The sequence below is a fragment of the Macroventuria anomochaeta genome, assembly GCF_010093625.1.
Source record: "Macroventuria anomochaeta strain CBS 525.71 unplaced genomic scaffold BU25scaffold_26, whole genome shotgun sequence".
NCBI lineage: Eukaryota > Fungi > Ascomycota > Dothideomycetes > Pleosporales > Didymellaceae > Macroventuria > Macroventuria anomochaeta.
Genome location: NW_022985387.1, coordinates 242,744 through 262,029, shown reverse-complemented (window position 1 = coordinate 262,029; position 19,286 = coordinate 242,744). Strand labels below are relative to the sequence as shown.

The window sequence follows — 19,286 nt, the reverse complement described above, 5'->3', positions numbered from 1 at the left end:
TGTCGCCGAAGCCCCGAACTTTTCTGGGTGCAGCATCAACTACGCTGAGGTGCATCGTGAGCCGCATCGGACGTCTTTCTCTTCTCTCTCGGACTTTTACAGCGCCACTTGTCTTCCACAATGGCGGGCGGACACATGAAGTACCGTGCCCTCAGTCGGTCATCGTCGCATCGACAGGCCCTCCTGCGCAACCTCGTCACATCGCTGTTCAAGCACGAGTCGATAGCAACAACATGGCACAAGGCGAAGGAGGCGCAGAGGTTAGCGGAGAAGCTGGTCACATTGGGCAAGAAGAACACAGAGGCGTCGCGGCGGAGAGCGCATCAGATATTCTATGTAGGAAGACCCAGCACCGCTGCGCCAACGCCATACTGATTGTTGCAGGAACCAAATGACATGGTCCCCAAGCTCTTTGGCCCCATAAGAGAGCGCTACGCCGCCAGACCTGGAGGCTACACACGAGTGCTGCGCATCGAACCCATGAAGGAAGACCAGGCCGAATCTGCGATCCTCGAACTCGTCGACGGACCGAAAGACATGCGCTTCGCCATGACAGCGAAAACCCTGGCGCGCCTGCCCCCCAACAAGCAATTCAACGACATGACAGCGAAGAACGTGAAGAGGGTTACACAATTCCGCGAGGATGGCATGAGCCAGCTGCAAGAGATGGTCCAGCAGATGCGCATTGAGCAGGAGAATGGTATCGACGACCGAGTCCTACCAGCGCCTAGGAGGGTGTACCCAGAGCAGAGTATGAAGAGGGATATGCATTACCCAGAGGAGACGCCCGACTGGAAGTTCCCCAACCCTCTACCTAAGAAGCAGGTCAAGAAGGAGGTGAAGGTCGTAGAGCCAGAGGCCGATTTCATGGTCGCGGAGCGGAGTCTAGGGAAAGAAGTGAACGCGTAAGGTTGATGTGTTATATATGTACTATACCAATGTTCACATACCAGGCGCAATACCCACGATTGTGTTGCGACAACCTCCTTGGATCACCTTGACTTGGGGCATGGAATCCTCGTTCATTTTGCCATGTCTCTCTTACACTGTTTTAGGCCGACTGCCTAGCTCCTTGATCCCTACCACCTTCTCCAACGCCGTCGATTCGACATAATCTCACCAGACATTATACCAATCCTCGCTCGACCACACGCTATATCGTGGGCCCAAGCAACACCGCAGTGCGCATTCCGCCAAGGATTTCGTGAGTGGACGAACGCGCATAGTTACAGTATGGTACTGATTCGACACAGTGCCTCGGGCGCCGGATTTGCTACTGTGATCGTGGATGCGGGATGTGTTCCATTCGTTGTACACCAGCAGCTCCTCACGTATCACTCACCTTTCTTCCGCGCTGTGCTGAAGGGTGGTTTTGAAGAGGCTACGAAAAGAGAGGTACGTTTGGAAGGGATGGATATTGACACGTTCGAGTTCTTTGTTCATTGGCTATATCACCAACGCCTTCCGAACGGAAACAACGATCCCGAACTCTGCACTCTGTGGGACTCTGGCAAACACCAGGGAGCGGACAAGATGGGGAGCATCACACACCTCTATATCTTCTGCGACAAGTACGACGTTCCGGTTCAAAGGGCCAATCCCTAGATCTCCTGTATGAGTAATTCCACGACGAGGATTAGGTCTTCCTTGGACCCAGGATATCACGTACGCATTCGCAAACGTCTCCGACAACTCTCCGATGTACCGCTTCCTGGTAGATGCGCACTGCAATTGGGCTGACGCGACGGTTTGGGAAGCTCCTTGTGAGGAAGAGGAATCTTCGTCGAATCAACGTCTCGCCTTTCTCGGAAACACACTACAGCGTTATGCCGAAATTGCCCACGGAGAGCGCGACAGAGACGATGGCCTAGATATTTGCGACTGCCACGGTCACAAGGACGTCGAAGAGAGGAGGCTTGTGAAGCAGAGGGGACAGCTTGATCTGGCGGTCTCGATGAGAGGCATGAGGCGTCACAAGAGTGGATCTTGGAAGAAGCAACATGTGACTGATATGACACTCATGGAAGTTGGCGGGTCTGATGAATGATGTTCGACAACCCCAATCTTCTGCTGTACACTTTCAGGTAGATTGATATCCTTCATTCGCTGACATGGGTATAGGCGAGCATGGAGGCCTTCATATCGGATTTGGCCAGTGGGCCAATGGACAAGTAAACATTTGATGTCTAGCTAAGTCTCAGTGATGCGTGATACGGCAGGTGCAAATACCGTGGATGGCGCTAATTAGCCTGTGATGACCAAAGCGGCAGTCACCTCCACTCTCACCACCCGTACACCAGATTACCTTTACTTGAGACATGGCATAGCGAAGCACACTTCACTCTCACTCTCACCAGGCTTCTGAAAAGAAAAGCAACCTATACAAAGCTTTGCGCACCAAGACCACATTTCTACCAGCGATCAGCTCGACAATTCTACGTGATGACTGGCATCAACAGCAAGACTTCTCAGGTTCGCCCTCGCATCTCGTAGGTCATCTTCGACGATATAGAGCCCCAACCCCACAATACTGACTACTGGCAGAGCGAGAAATGCCAAATTTGCAACCGTTCTCGTCGGCTCGCAACATGTCAAGTTCACCGTTCACCAAGATCTACTCGCATTCCACTCGCCATTCTTTCGCGCAGCTCTTATTGGCAACTTCCAAGAAGCCCAGAACAAGTCTGTAACTCTGGAGGAAGAGGATCCACAGACCTTCGAGTTCTTTGTGCACTGGCTCTATTACAAGCGCCTTCCCAATGAGGCCGATGCTCCTGTCGAGCTCCTATCGATCTGGGCTGGCGAAGACGATCGCGGCGGATTGGAGACCGGCAACCTCATCCGAGTGTACATCTTTTCTGAAAAATACGACATTGCTGCGCTGAAAACCTGCGCTCTGGACGATCTGTACAACCACATGACGAATCCCTGCGTTGGTCTTGCGAGCAGCTCCCAGATCGGGTATGCCATCGACAACCTTCCGAGCAATTCGCCCATGTGCAGATACCTGGTCGACGAGCATTGCCATTTCGCAACCGCTGGCGTTTGGGAGGATCTTGCTGCATTGAACTATCCGTCCATCTTTTTGGAAAGGGTCTTGTGTCGTTATACCGAGTACGCTCACGGAGGTCTTGAGTGGGACAACAGCATGCCCCTGTGCGAGTATCACGAGCACAAGGACATGGCAGAGCGACGGTCCTGTGAAGCGAAACGCGAAGGATAAGAGTTCCATTGCGTCGAAAAAGAGCACCTATGAGTGGCTCTGCAATGGAAGCCGCCAGTCGTTGGCAGGACCTTTCAGCATTCCATCTCCTCGCAATCTGTGGTCATTTTCGAGTACTTGTACCCGGTACCAGTATTTACCTTTCATGAGTCTTACGCTGTGCCACTTAGATCCGCCTCAGGCTTTTCAGTTCCTTGAGTGCCATTTGACGTGTCGCCTTTGATGTTTAGCCAATAGGCTGTACTGCTGACTGTGCAATCGTCTGGGTGAGAGCCACCCCCCAAAGTCCCAAAACAAAAGTAAAAATACAACAACCCCATCCCCGCATATGCTGTCCGATAGCCGGCTCGAGAATCACCTACTAAACTCCTGGCTCGACAGCTCTGATATCGCCCTTGTGGACCACTATGCCAGATGCCCACCCGAATGCGGCGATGGCGTTGTTGTGGAAGAGTGGAAGACTTGTGAGATTCATAATGACGGATATGCCTTATGACGGGTACGAAGGAAAGACGGTGCTAGGATGTTGGTTGGTTTGGTTGTGAGAGAGGTGCGCGTAGTATCCATGTACGTGTGACGGCGCAGAGGGTGCAGACTTGCTTCACCTGGGCCCGTTGTGGGCTCGCAGTATTGGTTCTCTTGTGGCTGTAGCACCAGCTAGATGGACTCATATCGGTATTTCAACTCGATTATGATCCGCTGTTGAAGTCCAGTGTCAAGCCGACATAGTGATGAACAAGGAACCTTGCCCCGATGCTGTTGATCAACGGAGTCATGCTGTTTCGAGCTGCCGTGGAGGTGCCGCCATTGAAGGTCAGCTCTACCAGGACGATACGTGACAAGTATCCAGGATAGAATGGTGAATGACTCAAATTTTCGATGTATGTGGTGAGCGTATTGTTGCAGTTTCTCTTGAGTATGTCAGAACGATTAGGACCTCTGCAGCAAGCTCATTTACTGGCGTTGAATCGACTGTTTTTGATGGTAGTATATCCTGAGTACATTGCTCGCATGGTCCATCTCAAGTTTGTGACAAGAGGATAGGATATCCAATTCCATGCTCTGTGAAGGTGATGGGATCATGAAGACCTCATCATGGACTTTGTACCTGTAGAGACCCCCTCCCCTTTTGTAACTCATCCTCCTTCTATACTAGAGGAGCTACTGCACCTCTCGTTCACCATAGTCTCAGACTCCCATAGAACGTTAAACCAATCAACCAATCAATCAAACAACCTCATCATGGAATTAACATGTCCAGAATTGGGACTTCGGCGTTAGGATTGGAATCAGCGATCGATAGTCGTAGAAAACCTACCCGATGAGGAAGGATGCGGCTGATCGCGCAATTCCGGCTCTGACCTCACATGTCAACAGCTCCAGCGCGCATCTCTTAATTGCAATTTGCGCCTTTCACCTACAAGCCCCTCCCGTCCTTTCATCTCCAGATTTTCAGTAACGGATCCGCGAACGTGTTCTGCAAGCCATTGGGTCCGACCATACCGTTCATCTGTGCGAAAAGCTTCTCTCTTCGACACCCTTATCAGCTCATCATGGGCATGACAACTGGCTTCGTAACTACTCAGCGACTTCATAACATATATCGTTTCTGACAGTGAAATAGCTCGGAGGCTTCACCCTCACATCAGCCATTCTGTATCTCTCCATTTCGCTGCACGCACAGAACCGCGCAACACAAGCCGCGCTCCTGCGCCAACAGCGCAACGTCCTCACAAACTTCTACGATCCCAAGGAACCCAAGGCCGAGCCCAGAGCGCGAGAAGTGCCAATTGGGCTGGCAGAGATGGCCAAGGACAGGTGGAACAGGGTACTGGAGGAGACTGTGCAGACCGTGTACAACACAGATTGGAGGAGGGTCAGGGAGAGCGCTGAGGACAGGCTGAGCACAGTTGCGCAGAAGATCAGGGAAAGCGGGAAATAAGCTGGAGCAAGGGTGAAGTAGGTGGAGGGGGCGGGGCGGGCGAATGCAACGATACCCTTCTTGCAGCGACAATTCTGGGATTACACAACAGCACGAACACTCGTAGAGTACGGTGAAGCACCGAGGGATATGTCTGCATATATCCTTAGGTATGCGAAGTGAACCTCGCGTGCGCTCAAGTCTTTTATGTCATGTCTATCTTCCTGCGCTTCCTGTCTTCACCTTGGCACTTTCATTGTTTGTCTACACAATCATTCCCAAGCGCCCCGCTTTGTCTGTCTCTCGCAGCTTCGACTCCCTCAGCCAAGTCACTTTACATTCTGATATTCTCCTTTCGTTGTACTGCGCACCGTCATGGCGTCTTTTGGCAAGGTACTCGATCTGCTCGACGACCGCTATCTCGAGCTGCAAGACGTCATCGGCAATGTCGAACCGCTACCAACCCTTGTCCCCTACGAGGAATACACCCAGAACGTTTTGGTTTATCGTATGGACACGAACCACGAGATCTTCATGGGCCTAATCCAAGACTTCACCATGCGACGAGCGCACGAGACGAGCAAGGAGCTGTGGACCTGGCTTGTGCAATGGGAGGTCGACAACAGTCCACCTGCGCAGCAGCCTTCGTCCCCTAAGAAAGTCCGATTGGACACACAGCAAGCAAACGCGCTTTTCAAAGCGCCACCAACGCCACGCCAGACCCCCGCTCTTACTATCTTCGAGCGACGCACTCTAGATGGGGCGCTAATGCTGGAGGAAGATATGTTGCGCATCCTGATCGACATCGTACAAGTTGCCAGTTCGCTTGTGCCCAACTTCATCGAGTTTCTGTACCGTTGGGTAGACTACTACGAGGGTGATGGGAAGGCGCTCAAGGCTGCGCTGAGGTGGGAAATTCCAAGCTTGTGGGACTTTGAGTACCACCCTCTGGTGCTGCCGCGAGACGTGGGAAAGGACAGTTATACAGGGAAAGAAGATGACACTCAGTCTAGCGGACAAGGAGAGAGAAGAACAAGATCTGCAAGCGAGAGCAAAGCTGCCGAGCTACGACAGAGCTCCCCGACGAAGAAGATGCACGCACGACCAAAGCCAGACCTAGCGGCCATCGAGCTTCGTACATTCTACAGCGAAGAAAGCGAACGCCTCCAGTATCGCGAAGTCAAGTTTGGCATCCAGCCACCCAAGCTCGAACAGCCATTACCACCACTCATCAACATTCCGCGCGACCAACGCAAGCGTACAAAATACTATGCTGCATGTTTCAAATCCCGCCAACGCGCGCTCTATCTCCTCCTCGAAGCTGGTGTCACCATGCGTCAAATCAACAACTACCAGAAGCTGCAAACTGCGCATCCCAAAGAGACGCCCGAAATCGGCGACGGCAACGGTCTCCGCAACTACCAGAAAGACGCGAAGTACGCACAAGCTCAGTTCGAGCTAAAGGATAAGCAGATCAAACAGCGTGAAATCGCCATCAGCAACAAGCTTGCAGTCGAAGCCCAGCTTGCAGCCACCCATGCGATTCCTGATGGGGCGACTGGCCTACCGCTCATTCCGCCTACACCAGTGTATGCAAGGAAGCCAGAAATGGCTGCTGATATGATGCAGAGAATCAAAGAGACGAGGGCGAAGAGGGATGAGAGGATCAATATCGTGCCGAAACCGCTTGTGGATAGGATGAAGAGCAAGGTGTTTGAGAATGCGCGAAAGGAGCCTGAGTTGATGCCGCTGAGAGATCTCATGGCTGAGGCTGAGTGGTATACGAACCGGTCTCTTACAGTTCCAACTGCACTTCCAAGGAGAGGAGATGAGAATCTAAGATTGGTCGTTACGGGCGATCGTCCTAGAACATTTCAAGTTGGACAGATTGAGGACAAGGACGACAATGACGACGAAGATATGGGGATGGAGAGTGACTCTAGCAACAATGGCGGAGGCGATGACAGTGCCACGGCTGCAGCCGCTATGCCAGTGTCGACTCCCAGCCTACCGCGACCGACGCTGCCACTGCCCCTACCTCCGCAGCCTCCCGCCGCCACGACCAACCCGGTAAATACTGCCAATGGCTTCAATGTCCCAAGGTATCCACATCTGACTGAAGAGAGCAGCTCTTCACAGCCTGTTCCCAGGGGCTTCGATCAATCTACGCCACCCAACATCGCAACGTACATGCAAAACCTGAACACCGAACAAGCTCAACATCTGCTACCTCTGCTGAGTCCCCAAGCACGGCAAGCAGCGACAAGCAAAATCCAAGAAAGCTCTCGAGCGCAAGACATTGTGCCACGGACTCTCTCGTTTGACGTCGGACCTGTGAGGTCGTCGAGCTCCAGCCAGCCTGGCTACATAATCGACCCGTTTATACTATCAAAATTGTCAGAAGCGTCACCTCCGCGGCCATCATCAGTGCCGCTTCCTCTAGGTAGCCAAGGGCAAGGAACAGCCAGGAATGTCGCACCAAATCAAATCAACTTATCAGGTCCATCGTCTGCAGTAGATCCATTGATACTACCAAAGCAGCGAAATCAAAACGCGTTTCCAGGCAGTCCGCAATCTTTACCTCCGTCGCCATTCGGTATACTGGGTCAGCCAACTCCATCGCCCGTCGGTCTTCAGCAACATACTACAGCTGAAGGAAGCCGTAACATCCCAGTATATGCGCTTTCGCCTACGACCGCTGGAGCTCCTTCCACTGACGCCTGGCTGGCCAGCCCCGTCTCCACTGGCTTCAACTCTGAACACTTCATGTATCTGAGACGTCAACAAGAGGCATCGGGATCAGCCACTACATCAGAAGGTTCGGTGCAGTCCAGCCAAACAGTCCTACCAGATACACAATCAGCTTTGCGGCCGCAGATACCAAACCTCGAGCCGCACCAACAGCTACCCGCGCAACGTCAACAAATGTTGTCAGCAGATTTCGCTGCTACGAACGCCCAAGTATGCGCTGCACAAGCTTCTCAGCCAAATACACAGCCGGCTCAGCCACCGCAAAGCTCAAGGCCATCAGACCTCACTCAATATCGCTGGGAATTCGATGAAACCAGTGGGCAGCTCACTTCTCGAGGTCCAGTCCCATCGCGATCGTCACTGTCTCCCTCAGTCCTCTCACCGCCACTACCGCAGCCGCAACCACAACCGCGGCCGCATCCCCTCCAGCCACTCCTCAGACCCGAAACCTCCAACCAAACCCCCGCTACTCGCTCCACTCCACCATCGCCCTACCCGCCGCCCTCAGGCGCCATGTTCCCACCGCCCCGGCCAGGCATAACACGAAACGCACCGACCCCTCTCTCCCTATCTTCTCCCAAACCTTCACCCTTCACGACCTTCGCCCCACAAGTCCTCGCCACATCACCCTTCCTCGATCTCTCCGCCAACGCCGGCACACCAATCCAGATCTACCTCCCCGCGATCCTCGTCCCGGGCAACGGTCTCGGACCGAGCGGAACGAGAATGGGCAACAGCGGCTGTGCGGAGACGGATGCCCTTCTTCTCGGGCACGAGGAAGTGGGAAGTGGGAAGTTGGTGCTGAGCAAGGCGATTCTAGTGCCGGTGGGCGTGTGGGAGAATACGCTCAGGAAGGTGAGGAGCGGGCGGTGGAGCGTGCTGGAAACGTACGCGTGCCCATCTTCCCACCCCGCCAAAGGGAAAGGGAAAGGGAAAGAGAGAACGGGCGACCGGGCGGAGAAAGGGTGTCACAGAGCTGTGTACGATAAGCTAGCGCAAGCGTACGGCATGATGACCGGCTTACCAGCAGTTCGGGAGGAGTTGTTGACGAAGCGGTGGCGCGTGAGTCGTGGGCCGATGACGATTTATGATCGCGGTGCTGTGTGGGAGGGGTGGGGCGCGTTTGTGGATCGGGGGATTGAGATGAGTGCTGCTGAGCGCGAGGGCGCGGTGAAGAGTGAGGTGGAGGTGTCTGGAAAGGTTGAGGATGGGGGCATGGGGGATGGGTATGCGCCGTATGGTGATGCGGAGAAGGAGAGGAGGAGGAGGGAGGTGGAGGAGTTGATGGATGAGGATGAGGATGAGGAGATGGAGGAGTAAATTTTGCAAAGGATGGGGGGGTTGGGCAGCTAGTTCTTGGGCTTCGTTGACATGGAAATGGTGTCTGTTATCTCGTGAGTCGGGCAAGGGAAGTTTTTTTTGTAGTTCATGCCAACAGTTGTACACGTTCCACGATATCCTTCCCATCCCCATTACCTTCTAAAGCAGTTTTAAATCAAAAGCACCGAAACACTATCCACTCCACACGATCCTATTTTCTATCGAACAACACTCTATCTTGCATCCCCTACACATACACCCACTCACTCCCTCCGCCTCCTCACATTCCCATACTCGTGCGCATAATAATTAACCACGCTCTTGTACCCCAGACTCTTGTACCCGGGATGACTTCTCTCGCGCGGCGCAGTCCACGCCCTCGTCCGTCGATCGAGCGGGAAGGATGCTATCCTGGCACGACGCGGTTCGGAGACGTTGGCGTAGTGCATGTGGATCCTCACGGTGTTTCTCTTCTTTTCTTCGAGGTCCTGCTTTTCTAGCTTCTGCTCTGAGGGCTTGCTGCCTGAACGCTGTAGGGTGGGCGATGATGCTTGGTCTCGTAGGCTATTCCTGAATGTGGGGGTGAGGCGTGCGGCTCTGGTCGACTGCGTCTGAGGGGCTTCTGGGTTGCTTGTGACTTGCGCTGTGCTTGGAGAGGCGGAGGGGGTGGGAGGGTCAGGTTTGCCGAAGAACGAGTTCTTTTGGTCTGGGGTGGAGAGGGCAGAGAGCGCATCTTGAGGCTTTACGTGCCGCGTCGGCATACTGTTGATGGCTTCCCTTTTGACAGCTTCCTTGGCGGCATTGGCCTTAGGGAAAGAGAAGCCTTTCGCCCTATTGGTAGTGAGGATGGAGAGCGCATCAAGCTCTCTATTGCTGTCTGTGTACGGGTTTCTGCGCTCTTGAGATTTCTGGGCCGGATGACTAGCTTGCTCTTTGAGGTACACTTTCTTTGGCACTTTCCCATCCCGAGGACCCCCTCCCGTTCGTAGCATTCTCTGCTCTGCTTCGAACTGCCTCTTTTCCTTTTTTCGTGCTCTTCGTTCCTCCAGACGCTCTTTCTGTTTGGTGCGCCTCTCAGTCTTTTCAGCTCGTGCCTTGGCAGCGGCTTCGAGCTTCTCCGCGTGGCGCGCGAGGTCCGCTTCTGCTTTCTCGGCCCTCGCGATTTGGGCAGCAATTTGTTCGGGCGTTGAGTGGAGTTCTGCGAAACGTCGGTCCTCGCGTTCAAGGCGCTCTGCTGCACTCAGAGATTGTTCATCCTCGGGTGTGTCCAATATCGCAGAGTGATCTCTTGCAAGACGCTTCTCTTCGATTTCGAGACGCTGGACCTCGCGGTTAAGGGCATCGAGTTCTTCTTGTAGCTTTCTCTGTTCATCCGTATCAGGATCCTCGGGCTCACTGGCAGCCCCTGCCTTCTTAGAGCTTAAGATAGCGTCTACACGCTTACGTTCTTCAGCCTGGACTTTCAAGAATGACTCCCTGTCGGCTGCAGTGGCCTCATCAGTATCCGTCCACCACGTTCTTGAGGACCGTGACCGCAGCTCGCGATGAAGGTCGCCGACAAGATAGAGACTACCGGTCAGAGCTATAGGTGACCAGGGAGCCATCTGATTCGACATGTATTTGGCCGTACAAAGGGCTCGTAGTGGACCCATAACAGGGACATGTACACCAGTGATCTGCGGTTCAACAGACTTGGCAACTTCGAGCAGTTCCCTGGGATCCATCGGCTTGACCCAAGGCATGCCATCAACCGGGCCGAAAGTGGTAGTGACAACCTTATCTCCTGGTTTGAGCAGTGTTGCGAGGTATTGACGGGCGTCTTTACCTTCTGTCATTGCGAGAACCCATGTGACCGGCCATCCAGATGCAGGCCGCTCTTTGGCAGGTGACGACCCGAATCTTAGGTTGATGCGAATGAAGTCGTCCAGAGCTGAGGCAGCATCTGGGTTATGCGCACCATCTACTAGAATGTGATTCTTTCTTTCAGTTGCCTTCCTGAAGACTGGTGTCGCGTAAACCATCTCTTGACGTCCTGGATGGTGCTTCTTCGCGTTGAGCAAAAGGGTCTTTGCAAGCTCTGTGGGTCTCGTCTCCTGCTCCATGGTTTGCAGTGCCTGCATGACTGCAACCACAGCTAGCTTGAGATTCTCCTGCTGGAATGGTACCAAAGACGCGGTGGCACGCTGCCATTTTGATGTGTCGTACAGCCTCGAGTTGAGTTCGAAGCTGGTACTCAAGAGACGAGGCCCCGCTCCAATTGCCCGCGCGTAGTCTTGTATGACGGTTTGGACGTTTGCCTCATTTGCAGAGTTGATGATATAGGGAACAGCTGGCCTCAGGATACCGGCTTTGTGACCAGCGATTTCCGCCAGCGTGTTTCCAAGGAAGCCTTCATGATCCCGAGCGATCTTGGAGACGACAGACACAGCTTGGTTGGTGAGAATGTTGGTGGAGTCGAGCTTGCCGCCCATGCCGACTTCGACGACACCGACCTCGACGTTCCTGTCATTGAAGATAGTGAAAGCCGTGGCGGTCAATATCTCGAATGGAGAAGCACCGATTTGGTGAGTCTTGTTGACTTTGAGAAAATGGTTCTCGACCTTCCGGAACGTTCCTTCTTCGATGGGCCTGCCATCGATGGAAATGCAGTCCCACCTAGATCTATTAGCTGAAGACTTGAATGAGGAGAGGCGAGCCGCACCTATCTACCAGATGCGGAGATGTGAACTTGCCCACCTTGAGACTCCTCCCTACCAGCATGGATGAGGCATAGTGGCAAACTGAGCCCTTGCCATTGGTGCCTGCCACGTGGATGGACCTCCATGGGAAGCTGACATTTTTCAGGAGGGCGGCGATGCGTTCCAGTCCGGGCTGGATCTTAGCCATTGAGCCTCTTCAGGGTGTCATGGGCAACAACAGGCTCAGACAGTGTTGAAGTCAGCAAATGCTTGAATTGAGGCGACGAATTGGATGAAGAGGCGTGAGAAAGGCCGCCCAGGCCGAATCAGGCATCTATGTCTTGGCGATCGCGCCTGAGTCGACGGGTCGATGTGGCCTTTGCGAGCCTTGCAATGAGACGCTCGGAGGATGAGGGGCATATCAGCGGCTGCAGTGGAGCAAGTACTACTGTGCACTTCCTTTGCACGACGACATTCCTGCGGTGACTGTGGTGCGTCTCCATCGCTGTTGGCAGCGTTCTGCATGCAGCGTGCATAACTGGGGGCTCCAGCCTCATTTCTATCGCTAGTCTAGCGCGATTAGGCCAGGAACGCTGGCTCCATCGCTCCCCGTCAGCCCTCGCAGGCGCGCTGTCCACCACCACCGCATCACCCCTCGCTGCCCGCCCGCCTTTCTCGCCAGTCCCTGCTCTCCACTCACTTATCCACTCACTTATCCACCCACTTGGGCTCGCGACACTCGCGATGGGCATCCCGGTCGGCTGGAACATTGTGCGCGACGAGGCAAAGGAGAAGGACGTGCTGCGCGCCGACGTGACCGGGTCCCGATCGCCCATCCGGCGGCGCGCGCGAGGGAGCAGGCCCCCGAGGAACCTGAGTGCCTTCGACACGGACGCCCTGGTCGACAGCCATACGTCACGCTTCGCAAACGTCCTCGAGCACGCTCCCAGGCTCTCGCACGCGCGCACCCAGCTGCCGCCCGCCCCGCCGGTGCCTGAGCGGCGCGAGCGACACTTTGGCCGCGAGGAGCTGCGGCCGCGCTCGCTCAGCATGGGCGACGGAGCAGCCGACAGCGAGCGCGCGCTCCCCGCCCTGACGCCCGGCTTCGCGCCCGCCGGCCCCCGTTCTCCGTCTTCGCGTGATGCGCATATGGACGCGGAACTGGCTCGTCTGCGCGCTCGGAGTGATGAGAGCCGTCGTCTGCTCACCGCACGAAACGAGCGAGGACCAGAAGAACTCGACTGGCTCAGCATGCCCGATGTTGTCGGGCCACGAAGACTGCCGCCCAGTGGACGCCGCATAGAGTTAGACGACTTCGTGCACGCCGCACCTCCCCCTCCCCCGGGCCGCATTCCTGCTTGGACCGCTGGCCGACGACACGCGCCGTACGCGAGAGCAGGCAGACGAAGCGACAGCAACCCCTACGCCTCTGACGACGATACTCCCAGCAGCACCACCGCAGTCTCTCACCCGCCCCTCCGCCGCGTAGGCCACCGCAGGATTGCCGACGGTCCGCTGCCTTCTTCCTCCCTTCGCGAGTCCTGGTCCCCCATCTCCACCCTCGACGGCCTCGGCGACCGCGAGCGCAGCAACAGCGTCTCCAGCACCTCCTCCAACCTCCCCTGGCAGACCTTCCTCAGCACCGTCGTCCCCGACCCCGTCGCACCCACGGCCGAATCCTCGTTTGCCTCGGCCGCCGCTAGCGCCTCCTTCACAGCCTCCAGCAGCCGAGCCAGCAGCAGCAACTCTCACTCGGCCGCGAGCGAGCGGACACACCTCACCGTCCCCTCCCGGCGCGCAAGTCCTGGTGCTTCGCGCAGGCCTGGCCCACACGTGGCCGAGAGCTTCGCACATGCGTGTGAATCTTCCGACGAAGGCGGCTCGACTGCGTCCGACACCGAGGACGAGGCCGCCACCAACCCGCTCTCCAGACGCCGCATGCGCCCCAGCTACTTCGCAGACGAGCCGCCGAGCCCGAGACGGTACGGCAGGAGTGTCATGGACACGGGCATCGACGCGCGGAGATACGTGCGCTCGTACTACTCCGACGCAACGTCCCACGGCATTCCGTACGAGCCCGACAGGCCGCGCGGTTCTCACATCGACGGACCAGTCGATGGCCCCCAAATCACTGAGCAGGAGCAGGAGCAGGAGCAGGACAGTTTCGCGACCGTGGACGAGGAGGCGACGAGCACCAGTCCCGCCTCTCCGCTCGATCAGGAATTGAGGGATGCGCGGAGTCTGCTCGAGCGGCTCACGCGGCGCGGCGATATTGGCGAGGATTTCTGGGCGAGCGTAGGCTTGACGCGGAGTTTTGCGGATGGAGTCGAGCGCGTTCAGGAGCGAGGGCGCTTCTAGTGGGTGCGCGGTATTGCCTACTCTTCTTCCATGCTCGCTGGTTGTGCGACCGCTGGGTGAGGTTGGGCTGGTGAAGAGGCGAGAGGTGAGAGGCGAGAGGTGAGAGGCGAGAGGTTTTTTCGTTTCGGGTGACAGGTGCGCGGGTCGGGCTTGTTGCGTGTATTTCTCTGTATTTGAGCGTTTGGGTCACGGCGTTGTCCCTTCAGGGCGTCTTGGGATAGCTGGGATGGGAGGCGTAAAGACACCTCACCTGGTCGTCTATGAAAATCACGGTAAAAAGAGATACGAATGCACGTTCATGGGGCCTTCGGCGGCAGGCAACAGATGGACGAAAAGAGCCTCTGGGAAGACTGAGTAGGATTGGTAGGATATTTGTAGACTTTCTCCTTAAGGGATCAAAAGTATCAGCACACTTGTGCTTTACCTGCCACTTATACATATACATCGACTTGTGTTTTGTGTGCCTGTGAACCTTGTGAGGGATAGTTGTGGCTTGAATCGAGGTTTGAGAAGTAAGCCATTGTCGATCTCGTTATACTTGCTCTCAGTAGAAGAGTGATTTGCCGGACCCTGAGTCGGCAAAAGTATCACTCGTTTCGCCGGCGGCCTACATGGTTAGTCGTTCTTTTCGAAAACAGATGGAATAAAAAAAATGCATCTCCGGCGGGGCTCGAACCCGCAGCCTTTGGATGACCGATTGTAAATGGTAGAAGTCCAACGCGCTACCATTGCGCCACGGAGACCGGAAGTGGATTGTAAGGACTTCTGGCAAATCTAGAGAATCGTAATGATTATATTCCTAGTAAATTGGGTCTGCGTGATACTTTGCGCCCCCGCAGCATCTCTCTTCGCTCGGTGAATGGTCATGCCTGGCGGCTGTATGGGTGCGAGCAAACCCGAGGTGGGGCAATCACAAATGGAGTGGTGCATCATAGCGCTTTGTCTGACAATTGATGGTGGTGTGTGCAGTCTCATTTATGCCTCCTGCTGATGCAAGCAATAGTAGAGTAATACCTCACCCACTGTCCAGTTTTCCAATCCTCGCACATATGATCTTGGAGGCATTCAGTCCCATTCTCAGGCCCAGACACTGTCGAGCATCTCTGTTCTACTTGCAAACATAACCCTCCGGTTTTCGGAGATGTTATCCTCGCACATGACGATACATCCATCACCTAGGAGGTATTCGCGACACCCCGGATGTTTATACCGCCTCCATCACCGTTCGAACCTGCACCCCGGATGTTGATGCCTTCCGTCTCTCGTGAGATACGGTCTGCTAGCCCACGCCGGGGTTTGGGCTCGTCGAACTCGTAGTCCCGGGGTATACTGTCATCGCCCTTCAAACGTCCATACCCGTCGTCCTCCCCGTTGCGTGTGATGCGACTTGCCAGCGACCGCGACCTCGGCTCATCATCGTTGTCGCGCGTAATCCTGCTAGCTAGCGAGTTGACAGGTCTGCCGTCCTTAGTCATGCGGGACAGCAGGGAGCCACCAGAACCAGCGTCTGAGCGGCGGTGGTTGCCCATAGGCGATGTGTCGACGTAGGACATGTCTTTCTGCCAGCGACCAGCTTCCGACTTCACGCCTCGTTCTCCGTAGTTTGCACGGTCGTGGGTCCATCGTTCGGCGCTGGGTTCGCGGCGGCGCCGTGTGTTCCGACTTCGGCTTCGGCTGCGGTAGCGCGCGCGCACGTTACTGCTGTCTTCTGCGAAGCCGAATCGACCGTCGCCTTCGTCGCCTGAAGTAGGAGAGGCACTGCGGCCTCGGAGGCGGCCATGCCGGGATTCACTGGGTGAGGTTAGTTTAGCCAATCAAGAGAACAGGCGCAGAGGCTGTAGTACCTATCACCGCCAGGTCTGTAGGAGTCGACGTCGGCATTGAGCCTGCCGGAATCCCTTGGTTTTCTGTCTCGCCCGTCGCGGCGGTCGCGCCCGTTTCGGTCGTTGCGAGGGTAGTTGTTCCTCCGCCTCTCAACACCAGAATCTTCGTCCATTGACATGTCTCCACTGCGGCTGTTCGAGTCAGTATAGTGCTTCGTGACTATAGCTGCGAATGCTCACCTTCTTCTTCTCCTGGTCCTCGAGTCCTGATCCTCGTCGCCGTAGTCAAGAACGTCCCTTTTCGGCGGCTGACGACGCCGCGGCTCCCTCTGGTTGTTCCCTCTTACCTCTGGGTTGCGCTGGTAGTAGTTGCTACGGTTGGCGGCGCCCTTGGGTTTCTGGTCGCCAGCGTTCGTCTCTCGTATCGTCAACGCGCTGTCTGGTTTCTTCGAGTAGGGCTTCGCCGGTCGTGATGTTTGCGCAGCAATTGAGTTTGGGTTGGTATCGGGGTGTGTAAAGGCGATCAGCGCGATGGCAGCATCTTCAGCGCTATAGAACTCGAGGTTCACCGACGAGTCGTTGACCCAGCGAAGTTGCTTGACGCGCGGTTCTGTGCCGAGTACCTCCATAGCGTAGTAGAGGGGGTCGTTGGGATCGAAATCGCTCACGCCCTGCAGATTCAAATATTCGGGCCACGGCTTTTGCGGCTGGAGGTCTTCGAAATATGCTGCCGGTACCGAGTCGCCTTGTGTAGGTGGTTCTGGCTGCTGCGCGTGTGTTAGCATGAGACTGCGATGCGCCTGGCGCAACTTACTTGCTGCTGGGGCTGCACGCTTGTTTGTACGCCTGAACCAACATCGATGTCGATGTCATATGCGACATCACCCATTTCAACATCCATCTTGGCGGTAGTATGTGTAGTGTTGGGTCAATGGAAGGGGAAAGCGCGGGGTGGTAGAGAGGTAAGCTCTAGGTTCCGAGACCGATAGATGGTGCAGCCGACGACCTCCAGGATCCATTGCGGTCAGTAGCGCCATCACGTAAGCTATGCATCCATGAATGAGGTCAAACGAAACCACAACGATCTCGCCGTGACAAACGCAAAATCCCAAACACCAAAGTCCAGATCACAGGTTCTTGAAGGTACTCACAGCACTGATCTTAGCCCGGAGGGGGGATATCGCCAGTTTTCGTTCCGTAGAGTAAAGAATCCTATCATCAACCTTGGAGGTACTCAGGGCGCCAAAGTCAAGTGACGAATCGGGAAAGTCCGGACATGTATCATGAAATCTGGTCTCAGACTTTATTTGTGTTATTTACACCGCCTCAAACGGTTCGGTTACTGCCTGCCTGACCGCTCAAGCATTCTCCTCCAGGGTGAAGGTACCCGTCTTTGTGATCAGGTACTCGTTCACAGCTACATCCTTTCCAGACTCCTTTCCGTAGCCACTCTGCTTGATGCCACCGAACGGTGATTCGGCGGCTGAAGAGTTACCTGCCAGTGTTAGTCGATTTGCTCTCATTAGTAACACTGCGTCTGGTTACTTACCAGTATTCAGCCCGATCATGCCAGCCTCAAGACTCTCGAACAACCTCCACATACGGTCTACATTCTTGGTGAACAGATAGGATGCCAGACCCATAGAAGTGTCATTTGCCTTCTTGACCGCCTCCTCCTCTGTCTCGAACTTTATGAACGTGCAGATCGGCGAGAACACCTCTTCGTTTGCAATATCCATGTCGGGGGTCACGCCAGTGATAACGGTTGGCTCAAAGAAGTACCCGCCCTTCCTGTCGATCTTGTTTCCACCTTTGTGGATTTTTGCGCCCTTCTTCTTCGCGTCCTCGACGAGCTCAAGTGCCTTTTGAGCACCGCGAGGTGTTGTCACGGGGCCCATGGTGGTCTTCTCGTCTGAGCCGTGGCCAACAATGATCTTGTCTGTCTCGGCATTCCACTTCTCGAGGAACTTGTCGAAGATGCCGGATTGGACGTAGATTCGGTTCGCTGTGATACAGGCTTGACCTGCATGACGGTACTTGAGGGCGAAGATCTGGGACATTGCTTGTTCAATGTTCGCATCGTCGAAGATCAGAACCGGACAGTTCCCGCCCAACTCCAGAGTCACCTTCTTCAGATTGTCCGAGCAGATCTTCGCGACCAGCTTTCCGACTCTGGTTGAACCGGTGAATGTGACCTTTGCAATAAGTGGATGGCGACAGAGCGCTTCACTGAGCTCGGGGGTTTTGTCAAGATCTGTGGTCAGCACGTTCAGCGCTCCTTTAGGGAAGCCAGCCTTGAGTGCAAGGTGGGCCAATGCAAGGACAGTGATGGGTGTTTCTGGGCTAGGCTTGACGATCATGGTACATCCTGCGGCCAGAGCTGCACCAGCCTTTCGCAAGATCATGGCGATTGGGAAGTTCCATGGGACTAGAGCAGCAGCGACACCCACCGGCTGCTTAATGGTGAAAATACGGCGGTTCGGTAACGCAGGGATGAAGTTGCTACCCTGGATGCGCTCTGCCTCTCCAGCGAACCACCATGTAAAGCCAGTCGAGTAATCGATCTCGCCGTAGGCCTCAGAACGAGGCTTTCCAGTCTCGTAGACGAGGATTGTAGCAATGTCTTCCCTATTCTCACGGATCAATTGGTCCCATTTGTATAGGAACTGTGCTCTCTGGCGCGGGCTGATCTTCTTGTATTCGAGGAAAGCTTGGTGCGAGTTCTTCACAGCGGCGTCGACATCAGAGGCATTGTTTGTAGGACACTCTATCCATGCCTTTCCAGTACCGGGGTCTGTGATCTCGTGAGCGGATGTAGGTGAACGTTCAGACGAGCGACCAACCAACAACCTCGAATGTCTTGCCAGACTTTGCATTCACCCACTCGCCACCAACGCACGACTGGTTGTGAAGAAGATCCGGGTTTTGGAGCTGTCAGAAGTCAGCCATGAATCATGTCAACAAATCCACATCTCACGCTCACCTTGAACGGAAGCTCGTACTTCCGTGCTGAACCCATCATGCTTTCAATTACAGTAGAACTCTTGGAAAACGTCACAACAATGAAGATTCTGTGCAGAACCCCAGGAAACAACCGAAACGCTCCCACCCTTTTGAGGTTTCAGGGATCAATGACATCTACAACCAACCCCACCTCCCCTCCATATAGCCGACTCCGACACGGCGGATCACCAATCAGCGTATATCTAGGC

The 19,286-nt window shown here is 55.0% G+C and overlaps 9 protein-coding genes and 1 non-coding gene across 10 annotated transcripts; 6 read left to right on the top strand and 4 right to left on the bottom strand.

Annotated features, from left to right (window-relative positions):
* Positions 1-32: 32 nt before the first annotated feature.
* BU25DRAFT_397294 (ribosomal protein L17) lies at positions 33-966 on the top strand. The gene is made up of 2 exons (XM_033704867.1): positions 33-336; positions 385-966. Exons 1-2 carry the CDS (start codon positions 121-123, stop codon positions 907-909), a joined length of 741 nt encoding a protein of 246 aa, XP_033559517.1. The 5' UTR covers positions 33-120; the 3' UTR covers positions 910-966.
* Positions 967-1,349: 383 nt separating this feature from the next.
* BU25DRAFT_119249 (uncharacterized protein) lies at positions 1,350-1,663 on the top strand. Its single transcript, XM_033700421.1, has one exon. It carries the CDS (start codon positions 1,411-1,413, stop codon positions 1,603-1,605), a length of 195 nt encoding a protein of 64 aa, XP_033559516.1. The 5' UTR covers positions 1,350-1,410; the 3' UTR covers positions 1,606-1,663.
* A 779-nt stretch (positions 1,664-2,442) lies between these two features.
* On the top strand, positions 2,443-3,456 carry BU25DRAFT_473880 (uncharacterized protein; the record flags this gene model as incomplete). The annotated part of the gene is made up of 2 exons (XM_033710887.1): positions 2,443-2,489; positions 2,545-3,456. 2 exons carry the CDS (start codon positions 2,443-2,445, stop codon positions 3,221-3,223), a joined length of 726 nt encoding a protein of 241 aa, XP_033559515.1. The 3' UTR covers positions 3,224-3,456.
* Positions 3,457-4,676: 1,220 nt separating this feature from the next.
* Positions 4,677-5,355, top strand: BU25DRAFT_412761 (uncharacterized protein). Its single transcript, XM_033706873.1, has 2 exons — positions 4,677-4,797; positions 4,848-5,355. The coding sequence occupies exons 1-2, from the start codon at positions 4,777-4,779 to the stop codon at positions 5,163-5,165; spliced, it is 339 nt and encodes a 112-aa protein (XP_033559514.1). The 5' UTR covers positions 4,677-4,776; the 3' UTR covers positions 5,166-5,355.
* A 164-nt stretch (positions 5,356-5,519) lies between these two features.
* On the top strand, positions 5,520-9,215 carry BU25DRAFT_492965 (uncharacterized protein; the record flags this gene model as incomplete). Its single annotated transcript, XM_033711683.1, has 1 exon — positions 5,520-9,215. The coding sequence occupies one exon, from the start codon at positions 5,520-5,522 to the stop codon at positions 9,213-9,215; it is 3,696 nt and encodes a 1,231-aa protein (XP_033559513.1).
* Positions 9,216-9,374: 159 nt separating this feature from the next.
* BU25DRAFT_492964 (FolC bifunctional protein) lies at positions 9,375-12,146 on the bottom strand. Its single transcript, XM_033711682.1, has 2 exons — positions 11,917-12,146; positions 9,375-11,870 (listed from the first exon to the last, which is right to left on the bottom strand). Exons 1-2 carry the CDS (start codon positions 12,099-12,101, stop codon positions 9,479-9,481), a joined length of 2,577 nt encoding a protein of 858 aa, XP_033559512.1. The 5' UTR covers positions 12,102-12,146; the 3' UTR covers positions 9,375-9,478.
* Positions 12,147-13,012: 866 nt separating this feature from the next.
* On the top strand, positions 13,013-14,678 carry BU25DRAFT_412759 (uncharacterized protein). Its single transcript, XM_033706872.1, has one exon. It carries the CDS (start codon positions 13,145-13,147, stop codon positions 14,249-14,251), a length of 1,107 nt encoding a protein of 368 aa, XP_033559511.1. The 5' UTR covers positions 13,013-13,144; the 3' UTR covers positions 14,252-14,678.
* A 228-nt stretch (positions 14,679-14,906) lies between these two features.
* BU25DRAFT_t103 lies at positions 14,907-14,994 on the bottom strand. Its single transcript has one exon. It is a non-coding gene; the product is annotated as a tRNA-Arg (tRNA).
* Positions 14,995-15,209: 215 nt separating this feature from the next.
* On the bottom strand, positions 15,210-17,251 carry BU25DRAFT_492962 (uncharacterized protein). Its single transcript, XM_033711681.1, has 4 exons — positions 16,889-17,251; positions 16,315-16,841; positions 16,096-16,266; positions 15,210-16,042 (listed from the first exon to the last, which is right to left on the bottom strand). Exons 1-4 carry the CDS (start codon positions 16,973-16,975, stop codon positions 15,427-15,429), a joined length of 1,401 nt encoding a protein of 466 aa, XP_033559510.1. The 5' UTR covers positions 16,976-17,251; the 3' UTR covers positions 15,210-15,426.
* A 100-nt stretch (positions 17,252-17,351) lies between these two features.
* On the bottom strand, positions 17,352-19,108 carry BU25DRAFT_412757 (aldehyde dehydrogenase). Its single transcript, XM_033706871.1, has 4 exons — positions 19,058-19,108; positions 18,918-19,005; positions 17,624-18,868; positions 17,352-17,569 (listed from the first exon to the last, which is right to left on the bottom strand). Exons 1-4 carry the CDS (start codon positions 19,091-19,093, stop codon positions 17,433-17,435), a joined length of 1,506 nt encoding a protein of 501 aa, XP_033559509.1. The 5' UTR covers positions 19,094-19,108; the 3' UTR covers positions 17,352-17,432.
* Positions 19,109-19,286: the final 178 nt, after the last annotated feature.

What these genes read in the sequence shown, in the direction of transcription:
- BU25DRAFT_397294 (XM_033704867.1), top strand. Translation starts at nt 121, where the DNA reads ATGGCGGGCGGACACATGAAGTACCGTGCCCTCAGTCGGTCATCGTCG. An exon ending in GAGCGCATCAGATATTCTAT is followed by an intron (nt 337 to 384) that starts GTAGGAAGACCC and finishes TGATTGTTGCAG; the next exon opens with GAACCAAATGACATGGTCCC.
- BU25DRAFT_412759 (XM_033706872.1), top strand. Translation starts at nt 13,145, where the DNA reads ATGCCCGATGTTGTCGGGCCACGAAGACTGCCGCCCAGTGGACGCCGC.
- BU25DRAFT_412761 (XM_033706873.1), top strand. Translation starts at nt 4,777, where the DNA reads ATGGGCATGACAACTGGCTTC. An exon ending in TGGGCATGACAACTGGCTTC is followed by an intron (nt 4,798 to 4,847) that starts GTAACTACTCAG and finishes ACAGTGAAATAG; the next exon opens with CTCGGAGGCTTCACCCTCAC.
- BU25DRAFT_492962 (XM_033711681.1), bottom strand. Translation starts at nt 16,975, where the DNA reads ATGGATGTTGAAATGGGTGATGTCGCATATGACATCGACATCGATGTT. An exon ending in GCGTGCAGCCCCAGCAGCAA is followed by an intron (nt 16,842 to 16,888) that starts GTAAGTTGCGCC and finishes ACACACGCGCAG; the next exon opens with CAGCCAGAACCACCTACACA. An exon ending in AGGACCAGGAGAAGAAGAAG is followed by an intron (nt 16,267 to 16,314) that starts GTGAGCATTCGC and finishes TGACTCGAACAG; the next exon opens with CCGCAGTGGAGACATGTCAA.
- BU25DRAFT_119249 (XM_033700421.1), top strand. Translation starts at nt 1,411, where the DNA reads ATGGATATTGACACGTTCGAGTTCTTTGTTCATTGGCTATATCACCAA.
- BU25DRAFT_412757 (XM_033706871.1), bottom strand. Translation starts at nt 19,093, where the DNA reads ATGGGTTCAGCACGGAAGTACGAGCTTCCGTTCAAG. An exon ending in AGTACGAGCTTCCGTTCAAG is followed by an intron (nt 19,006 to 19,057) that starts GTGAGCGTGAGA and finishes GACTTCTGACAG; the next exon opens with CTCCAAAACCCGGATCTTCT. An exon ending in CATGATCGGGCTGAATACTG is followed by an intron (nt 17,570 to 17,623) that starts GTAAGTAACCAG and finishes TAACACTGGCAG; the next exon opens with GTAACTCTTCAGCCGCCGAA.
- BU25DRAFT_492964 (XM_033711682.1), bottom strand. Translation starts at nt 12,101, where the DNA reads ATGGCTAAGATCCAGCCCGGACTGGAACGCATCGCCGCCCTCCTGAAA. An exon ending in TCTCCGCATCTGGTAGATAG is followed by an intron (nt 11,871 to 11,916) that starts GTGCGGCTCGCC and finishes TAATAGATCTAG; the next exon opens with GTGGGACTGCATTTCCATCG.